Raw genomic sequence first — 14,591 nt, 5'->3', positions numbered from 1 at the left:
TTCTCTCTGCTATTTCATGCTGTCTCTTGGCTTGCCCAAATATTTGTTGAATTGAATTTTTTATTGATTTTCTATAGTTTCTATAGCCTTTAACTGGACCAGAACTATGTCTTACAAATCTCTAAGACAACAAGAGTTTTCTAACTAATTTTAGATTCTTGGATGAAAAATCATTATAAGGAAATGGTTATTGGAGAGATCAATGGTATAAGAGAATTAGAGTTTCTGCTTGCCTAGAAAGTGGGGACTATGCAGGAAGGATTCCACAATAGACCCATAAAGTTCATAGAGAAAAAAAGAAGAATCATGAACATGCAAACATGTAAAACGATAAACATGAAGCATGAAAAATAGTAATTAATTCTTAATTAATAAAAATAGAAATTAATAGGATTCTAACTTTGATAATGCAGATGGAAAAGAAAAATGTCAATCAAGCACAGTATTTGATGTTAAGATGGTTTGAATCCTTGCTGATAACTACACCCACCTGAAAGATCATTGGTCCGATTGTTTAAACAGTAGCAGTATCGTGTAGGGAACTTGGTGGGGTCCATAATTTTCAGGTTAGAAACTGTGAAGAAAGAAAATTAACACATTGTAAATGTGATAAAGTAACCTAGTCTTACCACAAGCTTGACTTTGCTACCCAGAAAGCAAAGTAAATGTGATGGTACCTACTGTTATAAATCACCACTGAGAACTTGTGGAAGGCAAATGAGCTGTGAGAAGTTATGCTCAGCAAGGAGAAGAATTTTTTGCTGTCTCCTGGGGAAAAACAATACAAAAAACCATTCAATAGCATTTAGGAGTCATAGAATCTTTAATACTTGAAGAGACCTTATAATATTGTATGTTAGAGCCAGGGAATTTATTGATCCACTTAATGACCCCTTTTCATTTTAAATATTAGGAAATTGAGGTTCATAGAGTTTAAACAATTTGTCTGATGTTAAATGCTTTCTTGAGTAATAGTGGAACCGGGGGCTAATGCCTAGGTTCAGGCACCATTTTGCTCTAGGATATTACTTCTTTAGATATTTCATCATGGACTTTTTCCTTCCTCCTCTCTCAGCTTCCATATTATAGAAGTCCAATATCTTTGAATGACAATGTGGGCAAAATTGACCCCCCAATATTTTTTACTGAGCCTCCAGTATTTTGAGCACTGTAGTGAATACTAGGAGGGATAAGACTAAGGGGGGAAATCCTATGGGAAAGAGGAGGAAGCAAACATTTATTTTTATTTATTTATTTTAAACCCTTACCTTACTGTGTATTGGTTCCAAGGCAGAAGAGTGTTAAGGACTAGGCAATTGGGGTTAAGTGACTTGCCTAGGGTCACACAGCTAGGAAGATTTGGAAACAATAATTTGTTAAGTGTTTACCATGAACTAAGCACTCTGGTAAGCACATTACAAACATGACCTCATTAGTACTCATGGAAGGATAAAGTAAAATATACCAACCCCAAAAGTCAAATAAGAATAAAAAAAATAGAGGAGAACTGAGATAGAGATATGGATGGACATGAAGAGTAGCCAAGAATATATACTCTTTACCGTCCAGGACTGAATCTTTTTATCCTGGCCTTGCCCAGAGATCCAGTTAATATTTGTCAAATAAATGGCGTAGGTGATTGGGATGCCCAGGACTAGGTGGGATTCACTGAATAAACAAAGAAAATAGAGCAAATTCTTCAACATGTAAGTTGTCTAGTAATTAGAATTCTTTATTAACTGGAATGTCTTATAAACTAACATTTTCTTTGCTTATTTATAATTAGTATAGATAATAATGGCATAATGTTCTAATGTTACTTCAAAACCTCAAGGATGGGCTAAATTTTGTTTAAGAGAGGGAGCATCTCATAGTAGATAGAAAGTTGACTTCAGAGCCAGGAAGAAGTAGGTTTTGGTCCTGCTGGACCATGGACACATACTACCTGGGTAACTGTCTCTAGGCAAGTAACTTAGTATCCTAGGCAATTCTGTAAGTTTCAAACTACTTTAGAAGAGGGAACTTTCCCACATGGGATTTCTCCATACCAATGAGATCACAGGTCTCATCTCTATCCCAAAGCTATGTTTAATGGAGTTTAAATATTGTTACCATTCAATCAATAATGTATTGAATTCAATAAATATTTATTGGTTTCCTACTGCATATAAGCAAGGATGTGCTAGAGACAAATCAAATCAAAGTAGCCAAGAGTAAATGTTAACTATTCAGTGTAAGCATTTTTATAGATCAGAAATTGGCAAATATTACAAATCAGGACTTGATTTATTATTTTGCTTATTTTCTCGAACGAAGGTGTCATGTTGCCACCAAAACTTAAATAAGGATCCTTGTTGTGGCATATTAACTGAGAAAACTACATATTAATAATATTTGCATTTTATTGTATTTTTATTATTTATTATTTTAAAATTATTATTTTTTAATTTCATTATTCTCAGTTATGTTTTCAACAGATTCCTGCCCACTAGGAAGTGGTGCTTAATGCCTCAGGCTAGCTCAAATAAGTGATGGAGAAAATGTCAATAATGCAAATTAAACTTAAACATTTACTGGTATACTCCGACTAGCACTATGTGCGAGGGGCATACACATGTGAATAAGGAATATGTCCTGGCCTTAAGAAATAGACTTCTTTGTAAGAGGATGTAAAATAATCAAAACAAATAACTATAGTACAAGGCAGAATGTGATGAGGATCATATGAAGTGTACAAACAAAATATAACAATAAAAGCTAACATTAATATTATACCTACTACGTGCCAAGTACCATGCTAAACACTTTGCAAATATTATCTCCCTGTTCCTCACAACAGCCTGGGAGGTACGTGCTATGATGATCTCCATTTTACAGTTGAGGAAACTGAGAAAAATAGCAATTAAGTGACTTGCCCAGTGACACACAGCTAGGGGGTATCTTGGACCAGATTTGAATTTAGGGCTTCTGGACTCCAGATCTGGTGCTCTATCATAGAACCTCAGAGGCAGAAGGCATCAAGTCTAGTCAGGATAATACAAATTAAAATCCAGCCTCAGATACTTCATAGTTTTATGACCCTGGGCAACACACAACCCTGTTTGCTTCAGTTTCCTCACCTGAAAAATGAGTCAGAGAAGGAAATGGCAAAGAACTTCAGTAACTTTGCCAAGAAAACTCCAAATGGGATCATGAAGACTCAGACATGACTGAAAAATAACTTCCTAATTCAAATGTTAAGCAGGTAAATCTTTTGCTATTAACCAGTGCAGCTCATCACTAATTGTACGTTGGTGACATTTAAAATGAAAGCGTAAGGCAGAACTCTTGACTTATGAGGGATGATAAATAACAACTCTTTCCCAGATGATGAGAATTTTCCAAAATGGAAGTAATAGCATTGGCAGGAGGAGTGAATACAAACTTTCATAAGGAAAGCAACAATAGCCACATATTCATGTATCTTTTTTAAGATGTGAAAAAAACAAAGGGATGCTGGGAAACAGCCAGGAGGTACCAACCCCATCAGGTAGGTGGATTGTGTATATAGATTGTCTGAATCTCTCTTTGAATGGGAAAACGATAATTTTGATGATTATTTAGAAGTTTCTACTTCTAGAGTTTGCGAGAGGGTCATAGAATGCCAGAATGGGAAGAGAGCTGAATGATCGTCTAATGTCTTTATTTTTATAGATGAGGGAACTGAGACCCACAGAGGGGGCGTAACTTCATCAAAGATACATAGGTTGTTTGTAGTGTAACTGATATTTAAATCCAGCTACTCTGATTCCAACCTATCACTCTTTTCATTACTGTTTGTCATCAGGATCTTCATGTTATCTCCAGGAACTTTCTAATCAAGTAACAGGTTATTTTCATGTTTGTGACTCAGGTTTCACAGTCTTGTCCTCCTCTTGCCTCCATTATGTTTTTGAACCATTACCTTCTGTCTAATAATCAACACTATGTATTGGTTTTAAGGCAGAAGAGCAGTAATGGCTAGGCAATGTGGTTTGGGCTTCAGTCAAGTGAGTGAAGCTCAGGGTCAACTAGGAAGTGTCCATAGCCAAATTTGAACCCAGGACTTCCTATGTCTGGGTATAGCTTTCAATACTCTGAGCCATCTAACTGCCCCCTTCCCATTATGTTGTTTTTTAAACTCTTACCTTCCATCTTGGAATCAATACCATATATTGGTTCCAAGGCAGAAGCGTGCTAAGGGCTAGGCAATGAGGGTTAAGTGGGTCACCTAGCTAGGAAGTGTCTGAGTACAAATTTGAATCCAGGACCTCTTATCTCTGGGCCTGACTTTCAATCCACTGAGCAACCCAGCTCCCCCTCCCTCTCAATTGCTTAGCCCTTACTGCACTTCTGCCTTAGAACCAATACCCAGTATTGATTGTAAGATGGAAGGTATGGGTTTTTAAAAGATAAATAAATAAAAAGATGTTCAGTCATTTTCAGTCATGCTCAACTCTTCATGACCTCATTTGAGGTTTTCTTAGCAAAGCTACTGGAGTGGCTGCTGTTTCCTTCTCCAACTCCAACTTCTCCAACCAATTTTACAGATGAGGAAATTGAGGCAAACAGGGTTGAGTGACTTGAGCAGGGTCACAGAATGAGTAAGTGTCTGAGGCCAGATTTGAGCTTAGACAGATGAGTCTTCCTGACTCCAGGCCCAGAACTCTATCCATTATACCTAGGTACTCTTAATAAAAGTTAATACCAGATTTTTGGAGCTGCAAAGTTGTAATAATTTCATTATTTTTGGAGACTTTAATGTGAAGCAGTTATTTTTCTCTAACTTAATAGAGAGGTACCTGCTCCACTTTTCCAGGGTGACATAATTAGTATGGGACTTGAACCCTTTGTCTTCCTAGCTCCAGGGCTGTATACCTGCCCACTATTCTATGTTGCCCTTTCTTCATTATCAAGATAATCTGCACTGTAATAAAAATCTGCCATTTATATCATACTTGGAATGCATTTCAATTTCCCTTTTTGTGGCAGAACTATTTCTTTTGAGTCTGATAAAAGCTCTGGTGGAATGGATTTTAAGGTTGTCATTTTATAGATAAAGGAGCTGAATTAAAGAAAGGTCTGATGTCATTTCTAGGTTCACTCAGAAATTCAAGAGACAGAATTAGGACTAGACTCCTTTTGTTACCTTTCAAGGCCTTGGTCAGCATCCCATTCACTAACTCTGTAAGGTTAACTGTTGACAGATCAACTGTCCTTGCAGGCAGCTCTGAAAAAGAATTAAGCACAGATACATGGGACTAGTAGGTGTTTTTAAGTCAATAAATAGGAAATCCTCTATTTGACTTTATAAGATCTTCAGAACCTGGTCCCTCTATGTTTTTTACACATTACTCCCCTCCGTTTTTTTCTGATACTTTCCTCCTTGTTGCTCCTTGTAGATGATGTTCAAGGGAGAACTAGCATCTCTGGGTAAGGGCCTGCAGAACCCTTTTCAGGTTACTCATTCATCTTTGGTGTCTACCTTTCATGCAAGCCTCATATGCGTCTCTAAGAAGCTGTAGCATGCAGAGAGGCTGTACTTTAGCAAAACCATCTCGGCTAATGGGTTAAACCAGGTTGAGGATAACCCACATGCCTCAAACCTGTTGGTGACCTAATATGTGAAGACATCTGCCCAACAGAATAGGCACATGAGAACAATTTGTTCCAATGACCATGAAGGTGGCTGAAGGAGGCACTATGCAGCACTTAAACTTGATTGGAAGACATTGAAGACCCCAACGTCATCCATTTCATCCTTGGGCATCATTCCGACTTTTGTCTTGCCCCTGTATTTGAATGAGATTTCAATATTTCAAATATTCAGAGAATGAGGCTGATGACTTTTTGCAACTCTGCCTTGCTTAAATCCCATTCATGCATAAGTCCAGACATTACCCCCATGATATCAGTGTTCCTCTTTGAATAACAACAGAAGAAATTCCCTTTCCCAATTGGACATTTTTCCATTCCTAGAATGGCCTTTCTTTGTTGGAAATCTCTACTTTTTCATCTTTGCCTCCTAGTTTCCTTCAAGTTCCAGCTAAAATCCCATCTTCTACAAGAAGCCTTTCCCAGTTCTTAGTCTTAATACCTTCCATTTGTTCATTTCCCCCCAGTTTTTCCTGACTATATTTAGTTTGTATAGAGCTGTTTGCCTACTGTCTCCCCATTAATATGTGAGACCCTCTAAAGGAGGGACTATCTTTGTAGAGGTAGCACTTAGCATAGCATCTGCCACATAGTAGATACTTAATAAATGCTTGATAAATGAAGTACCTCACTGGCTCAAAATACAAGCCAGTGTGGAACAACCATTGTATTGCAGAATGTCAGTATTAGAAAGGATATGAGAGGCTATGAAATCTGATCTATACCCAAGTAAGAATATTCTCTCACCTCCACCCTCAACATACTCTGTAAGTATTCATCCACACTCTACTTGGAGAACTTCATCAATGAGAAAGTTCATTAGAAATTTCAATTCACTTCATTTTGGTACATATTTATTAAATACCTGCTGGATACTATGCTATAAACTGAGGAAGAAAGACAAAAAGTCTTCAAGGAGTTTCCATTTTATAGTGAGATGTCAGAGCAATATGTATACAGAAAAGAAAATGTAGAAAACAATAAGTAATTATAAAGCATCAGTGAGAGTCCACGCCCAGCTGAATTTGTCTCAGGTACAATTAGATTTCTTAAAGCTCTTATTCCATAGCTCATTCATATAGTTATTGGGTTGCAGAATATGTTTGGAGGAAGTTAAAGGAATTTCAGCTGGGAGGAACTCTCCCATTATAAAGGGTTAATTTGAAAAATTTTAGTGGGTAGAGTGATATATTAGAAGAAGACTAAAATATATTAAGGCCCTAATTGTGGAGGGAAGAAATAATCTGTAGCTTTAGAAAATATAGATTGGTGATAAAACATTATCTCTTGTTATCTGATTAAAAACAATTACCAAAAAGATCAATGTGGTAAGGGATCTTAAAGAGTTATGGAGCCCAACTTAACTTATTTACAGAGTATGAAATTGAGGAGCAGAGGGAGTAAGAGACAGCCTAAAAGTCATAAAGCTGGTTATTGGTAGCCTCCGATTTAGATGTTCTTTCCAGTATGCCAGTACTTTCCTCTACCTCATAAATATTATATCATCAGAAAAAAAAACAAGAAGAAAGGAAGAGGGGCAGAGAATGATGAAAGGATAATGATGATAATTAAGGCAATAATAAAATGTATATGACTTTTTTTCAAAAAACTTTTAAGTATACAGGAAAAAATATTTTGTACTTTTTGTAGGAAAAAAAACAGTTGTGTAGAGAGGTGAATGTATTTCCAAAGTTCACAAGATCATGAGAAGATATGGTATTCATTACTTACCAGTTGTAGCTAGAAAAGCTACACCTTTTTCCTTCTTAGACTCTCTCATAATATTGGATCCTAAAAAGTGAAGGCAATTCATTAGAGAAATGATTTCCTAGAATTATAGAATTTAAGAGATCTTGGACACCATCTTGTCATTTGATTGTACAGATGAGAGAAATAAATCTCAGTAAGGTGGATGACCTCTTTCAGGAATAGACAACTAGTTACGATTCTATTGGGATTAAGAGCCAGGTTGCTCTCCTTCTATTCTACATTATCTTTCAAAAATCTTTTCTCATCATCAATACTATCTCCCTGTGCATATACAAGAAATAAGAAGAATTAAGAAAACAAGGATCTGATGATGATAATATAACCCTTTAAAGCTGTTCTTGATTTGTGAGATGATTAATCACCAAGAGCCATCCCCCAAACCCAAATTATGTTAATAAGGTCTGGTGCTCATATTAAACTTAAAATATACTCACGAGCATTGCAAAGACAAAGGAGATATATTAAGCTCATGCATAACTGCCCTGGACTCCAAGAAGTTTGGAACAATGGCATGGCCAAGTTTTATTTCTTTAGCTGGAGGAAAAAAAATTTGGATGAGTCACAAAGTGATCACTCTCATAGAGATCTAGAATCCCTTTCTATTCAGTTGTAAGAGTGATCCAGTGAGTACACTGAAGAAAGCAACAGGGAACTCACTAATGCTTCCCAGGACCTCATTAACCAAATTAAGAACAACAATAACAACAGTAATAACCATCAAGGCTACTGTGTAAGCTCCCAGACTTCTGCAGACTTTGCTTCAGCAAATACTGACATCACCCCCACCCCAAATTCTGCTACATATTTGACCTAATACTGACCTGAGCACTTACAGCAATGGCTATGTAGGGGCTATTGGGAATTTTTAAAAACATATCTTTACCTTCTGTCTTAGAATCAATACTGTGTGTTTGTTCTAAGGCAGAAGAATGGTAAGGGCTAGGCAATGGGGGTTAAGTGACTTGTCCAGGGTCACATAGCTAGGAAGTGTCTGAGGCCAGATTTGAACCTACAACAAAAAATTCTTCAGTACTCTACCAAACATTCCTTTTCCCTTCCCTTCCCCATCCTAGATGATCTCATAAGCACATCTCAGAGGGCAGGTTCTATGTTCAGGACAGTTCTTGGTGAAAACCAGAATCACCCCCTTATCCTTCTTTGCCTTTTGGGTGGGACAGAGTGAATCTTCCAATATGAGGAGACATTGACCGGCACCACCATCTTTCTAGTTGCTCAGGTTCATCTCCCTCTCTTTGGTCACTCCACATTATGTCATCCTCTACACACCTGCCAAAGTCACTTTCCTAAAGAGCAGACCTGACTATATATCTTCTCTACTCAATAAACTACAAAAGCTCCCTCCTCATTCTGGAATCAAAGAATAACTCCTTCATTTGGCCATTAAAATCATTCACAATCTGACTCCAGCTGATCTTTTAGGCTTAGTATATATAATTCCCTTTCCTGCATTCCAAGAATAAGCTAAACCAGCCTTCTTGCCATTCATACTTTTATAAAAACACAACTAAATAATGCAAAAATGAATGAGAAATCAAGTTCTGATACCATCCATTAAGCAAAACCATGTAAAGAGAAAGGAACAGATTTATAATGAAAGCTTTCTTCCTGGTTAAAATTGGAAGCTATTCACTTTTGCTTGTTTTTGCATTGTATATGGGGAATATTTACATGTAAGAGACAGAACTCCTGAGAAAAAAAGTTATGCTCATTATTTGCTGTGATTTTTGTCTGATGCTAAGAATCTGCCAATTAAGAAAAGGATCCAACAAAAAACATAAACTATTATAATATCTATCAATCTGATCTCATTGTTTTCAATTTCTCCTCTCTCCAAACTAGCTTTCATATATATATTGTTAAAATAAAGGGGCAGCTAGGTCACACAGTGGATAGAGCACAATGGATAGACCTGGAATCAGGAGGACCTGATTTCAAATTTGACCTCAGATTTCTAGCTATGTGACCCTGGGCAAGTCACTTAATCCCAATTGCCTACCCCTTGCCAGGCTTGTGTCTTAGAACATATAATAAGACAGAAGGTAAGGGTTGTAAAATAATAGTTAAATAACTAAATGATCTTCCTGCTCAAAGACTTTCAATGAGTCCCAATCACGTAAACAATAAAATACAAAGCACCTGTACTGGCACTGAAGAGTCTCTTTAGTTTGCTTGTTACCTACAATTTTAACCTTATTTGTAATTATTTGCCTACTTACTTTACAGACATTTTGGATAATTAGTTAGTTCCCACCTCTGTTGACTCAAACAAGCTGTGCGTGGAGATGAGGAGGGAGGAACATTCCAGGATCATCTGTGTATGCTACAGGTGACTAACAGGTTGGAAGGAATTGAATTGCATCAAATGTATACTTGGTCAATCTACAAGTATCAAGTATCTAATATAGTACCTACAGTGTGCTACATGCTAGAGATGGAAGAACCAATAGTGAAACAATGCCTGTAGCAGGAGACAATACATACTCATCAAAATATACACAGCCTACAGATAATATGAAGAAATATTAAGGATTTGATGAAGGTTTTGCAGCTAATTAGCAGTAGAGCTGACACTAGAACTCATATCTGACTCCAATGCTTAAAAAAAGACAACAACAACCCTATATTTTCTCTTTTACTATCAACTCTAAGAAAGAAAGGTAGGGGCTAGGCAATGTGGATTAAGTGACTTGCCCAGGGTCACACAGCTAGGAAGTGTCTGAGGCCAGATTTATAACCAAATCCTCCTGAATCCAGGGCTGGTGCTCTATCCACTGTGCCACTTAGTTATACCTGTAGTATTTTTATTTTATTTTTTTAATGAAAATAATTAGTACAATGATCTTGATAACAATAGTAAATAAGAGATCTACAGTTAGGGTGTTAATTAAGTAGATCATTATTTTCAATTTTTCTACACAAGTCAGCATGATGAAGGAGTTCTAAAATGATTTTAAAAATGATACCTGTATTTTCAATACAAAAATTGGTTTCCTTCGTAATCCCACATTTTTAATTTTATATATTTAAGAATATCTTCCTGAGAAGGGTTCATAGGATTCTCTAGACTGCCAAAGGGGTCCACAATCCCCAAAAGTTAAAAACCAATGAACAATGTGTTCTCATATTGACATAGGAATGACTGAAGGCTCTTTAAGATACTGCTGGGGGCAAGAAAGATTTTTAACTACCAAAAAGGAATAGAGTCTAGCTAGATAATGAATAGTGTGTGCTATCTGGGGACCAACCAAGCTGAATTAGAGAAACTCATCCCTAGGCTGACTGCAAAGAGATGACTTGCCACAGAAAAATCTTAAAGGCCATCTAGTATTTTAAAGAGAAGTTAGAGCTTTGGGACTGTGTAAATAGAGCCCAGATGGTCAAAATAAAAGCCTTCAAATATTGAAAGACTCAAAATTAGCCATGATCACTTTCAACCAAGATCTTCCTCATCCTTGATTCAGAATAGATGATGAATAGATTAAGCTGACAAGGAAAATGGCCCTCAATGCATTTTACCTTTTCCAAGATGCTTGATCAAATTCCAGGAGTCTTAACAGAGTCAAGGCTTTGAGGTATTAGAAGGGGAAATTAGGTTTTTGTTTTTTTTTTATGATAGAGTAGTCTCATATTTTCTTCTTGCATTTCAGACTTTCCAATTATAGGTCACATTTTCTGCTCAGTAAGCAAGGCATCCCTATCCTTTTGGCCTACAGAAGATTTAAGGTTTTAATATAGGTAGCTTATTTTTTTTAGGGCTCACTGATTTAGAGGAGGAAGCTAAACTTAGCTTTGACTGCAGCCCTCTCCTATTCAGAATGCTCTCAGCTTTTCATCAACTCGCAGGACCTCCAGCTGCAGAAATTAGAGTTTCCTTCTTCAGCTTTCTTAGATCAGGGTTCCAAGATGGCAGAAGTCTGCGACTTCTTCAATATCTGTAGGATGAATCTGTTAATCGTGACTTACCTGTTTCTTGATGCGGATGAGAAACTTCCAGGGATTAAAAAAAGCTAAGAAGGTGACCTCTGGGTGTCTACAGAATGTTCCTATGAGTTCTTAATGAAAGATAGAGGAATGGATATAGGGTAGCCTGATACCTATGCTTTAAATCCCCAGAAAATCATATTTTAATCCCTCAGAAAACCTGGTGAAGTGAAACAGGATCTCCTCAGGAGCCAAATGCCTGGCCTGCCTCTTCAATGGGATCTGTAAATGAAATGATTTAGCAACACTCTAGTGTGGAATGGGAAACCACTTCTGTCAATAATCACTTGAATTGAAAGGATAGAATTGATGCTAGTGGGAGGGACGTTCTCTCCCTGTTAAAGAGGCAGCTTCCACAAGAGTGAATAGGACACATAGCAGATAATATGCTTGACTTTCTGAGGCCCTTCAAAGAAAGTCCAAAGAGTTTTTAGGTTTAGATGAAACTTTTAAGGGAGAGATGGAAAGTACCTCAAGTTTTAACTCTCCTTTTTTTGTGACATAGTGGTGGGAAGTCAGGAGACCCTTGAATTCCTATCTGACACTAGCTAACTATATGGATCTTGGACAAGTCATTTAACATCTCTGAGACTCGGTTTCCTCATTTGTGTAGTGAGGATGTTGGATTGCATTTTTTCTTAGATACTTTGAAGCTGAAATATTCTGTGATTCTTTTTTGTGTCTGAAAAGGAATATCACATTTTTCACCTGTAATCTATTACTTCTCTGCCAAAAGATAGATTGTATTTTTCTTTATATTGTAGCCATTATATAAACTAATTCTGTTCATTTCACCCTTCACTAGTTTATATAAGTCCTCCTGTATAATAATTTATTATGGCATATTAATATTTCATTACAGTTATATATTATAGTATTGTGGAGGTAGAAACAATTATCTTAATTTACATTTTTCTTACTATTAGCAATTGAGGCATTTTTAAATGGCTTCTGAGAGTTTGCATTTCTTCTTTTCATAGTATGTCATTCATGATATTTGTCCTTTTATGTATTGGCAATGGGTCTTATTTTCATATATTTGCATCCATTTTTATGTGACTTAAATATCTGTCTTTACCCCCCAAATTTTCTTAACAACTTCCATGTTTCCCTTTAAATTCTAACTGCATTGATTTAGTTTTAACAAAATACTTTTGTGTAATCAAAGCTATCTATTTTCTCTTTTATGATCATCTCTGTCCCTTATTTCATGATGGACCCTCCTTCTGTCCATAGTTGCAAAATGTATCTCTTTCCTTTATTCTATAATTTGGTTATGTGACCTTTTTAATATCTATGCCATGTTTCCAAATGGAACTTATTGGGGTATGTGGTATGTGATGTTTGTTTTAATTTAATTTCTAACAGACTACTTTCTAAATTTTCCCATTTTTCTAATTTCCATTCTACTGATCTTTTCACTAGAATGACACTTATTTTCAATGCACTTATCTGAATTGTGTTTTAATTTCTTCTCTGAAGTGGCATCATTTGAGAAAAATGAGTATCAGATGGAGTAAATGATATAAGGGTATGTAGCTGAGAGCTGGAAGAGATCTCAGGCTTAGAGATGAGAGGTCCTGGGCTTAAATATGGCCTCAGATTTCCTATCCTATGTGACCTTGGCCAAGTCACTTAACTCTCATTGCCTAGTCGTTACTGCTCTTCTACTTTGGAACTAATACACAGTTTTGATTCTAAGACAGGAGATAAGGGTTTTTAAAAAAAATCTAAAAAAATACCATAGTAACCTTGTAAGATGGGAAAGTCAGTATTACTCTCTCCATTTCATAGAGGAGGAAACTATTGAATCCAGTCTTTTCTTGCAAAATACAAACAGTATATTATCATTTGGGATACTAAACAAATTCCAAGGGGGAAAACATTTGCTGTCCATGTCCAATTAATAAATGGTCAGGCTGAGGACCCTATTGTTGTGCTTAGAATTCTTATGAGCTGACTGATTACAGAAGAGCCTGTCAGAGTCCCTATCTCATTCATCAGTGCATTTCTGCATCCTTTGTTGTTCCCTTAGTAATTCAGTGATTATGAGGGATCAGGGAAACTCTCTTCTGGGAAATGGATTTGTTTGTGCTTTTCTATAGAAATGCTCCTGTGGTCAGGACAGAGGTTAAAAACAGCAATCCCCTGACTTCATAATGAGGAATTTAAGGCTTTTAAATGGCGAGTTTAAGTCAGCATAGTATTGAGTTTTGGGCAAAATGGATTTTGAATTCTGTGAGGCCTGGTTTCTAGTTTGAATTTTGAACCCTTGAGCAAGAAGATAAATCTCTCTGAGTCACTTTTCCTCATCTATAAATTGGACATAATAATTCCAATACCTAAATGCCTTCGGAAAGAGGAACCAGGAAGAATGGTAAATTCAAACTAAAACAGATGAAGAACACAGGAAAGGCCCCTCAGTGGGCTGAATGCATACTTGGCTGATCATTGACATCAAATGAGGTATAAAACTGAGAGGTGTTGACCACCATCATGGGGCAAGTCTTATAGAAGGTCTTAATGGAAAAGACATTTCCTCAATATGATGAGATGCTCCAGAGAGTTCTATTTGGCGATAAGATTATGTAGATTACACTGAACCACAGAATTCTAGAGAACCTCCTCAGCAGCACCCATGGCACTCATAAAAGAATGGTTCTAGCAATCAAAACATGGGCAAAACAAAGATGGCAAAGGATCTATGTTGCCCGTATTATGCCAACTTGGACTGCAGCCTGCTGAGTTCACAGTATCAGAGAAGTGTTACAGAAGCAGGTCTGGAAGAGGACCTCAGGAGCCATCTAGTCTAATCTGAACCAGAACAAAAACATTATCTATAATATATTGGACAAATAGACCTCCAAGGCCTTCCTTGAGATACTAAATAAGGGAGATTTTGCTGTCTTCTAAGAGAGTCAAGAAGAAAAGTGATCACATAGGGGTTGATTTAGGTCTGATGTGAGGGAAAATGATGGCGCTATCCCCAAATGGGATAAGCCTATCTATCTCTAAATAAGTACTTTTGTTTTTATAAAAATATATTTTCCTCGTGTGTGTGTGTGCATGTGTATGTGAGAGAGAGATAGAGACAGAGAGAGAAAAAGAGAGAGAGAGACAGAGAGAGAAAGAGAAAGAGACAGAGA

General features: G+C 36.7%; 1 protein-coding gene across 1 annotated transcript in view; it reads right to left on the bottom strand.

Moving 5' to 3' along the window:
• HHLA1 (HHLA1 neighbor of OC90) overlaps positions 1 to 13,940 on the bottom strand; it is a 74,868-nt gene extending 60,928 nt beyond the window's left edge. The window contains exons 1-5 of the mRNA XM_056821021.1: positions 13,886 to 13,940; positions 7,405 to 7,464; positions 5,168 to 5,248; positions 682 to 765; positions 491 to 574 (exon numbers count right to left, since the gene is read on the bottom strand). Coding sequence (XP_056676999.1) covers positions 491 to 574; positions 682 to 765; positions 5,168 to 5,248; positions 7,405 to 7,464; positions 13,886 to 13,940 — 364 coding nt within the window. The remainder of the gene's footprint in view (positions 1 to 490; positions 575 to 681; positions 766 to 5,167; positions 5,249 to 7,404; positions 7,465 to 13,885) is intronic.
• Between the last annotated feature and the right edge of the window lie 651 nt (positions 13,941 to 14,591).

This window comes from Monodelphis domestica, chromosome 3 (assembly GCF_027887165.1).
Source record: "Monodelphis domestica isolate mMonDom1 chromosome 3, mMonDom1.pri, whole genome shotgun sequence".
Taxonomy (NCBI): Eukaryota; Metazoa; Chordata; class Mammalia; order Didelphimorphia; family Didelphidae; genus Monodelphis; species Monodelphis domestica.
The sequence above is the reverse complement of the archived record's forward strand: the minus strand, read 5'-3'. Positions and strand labels throughout refer to the sequence as shown.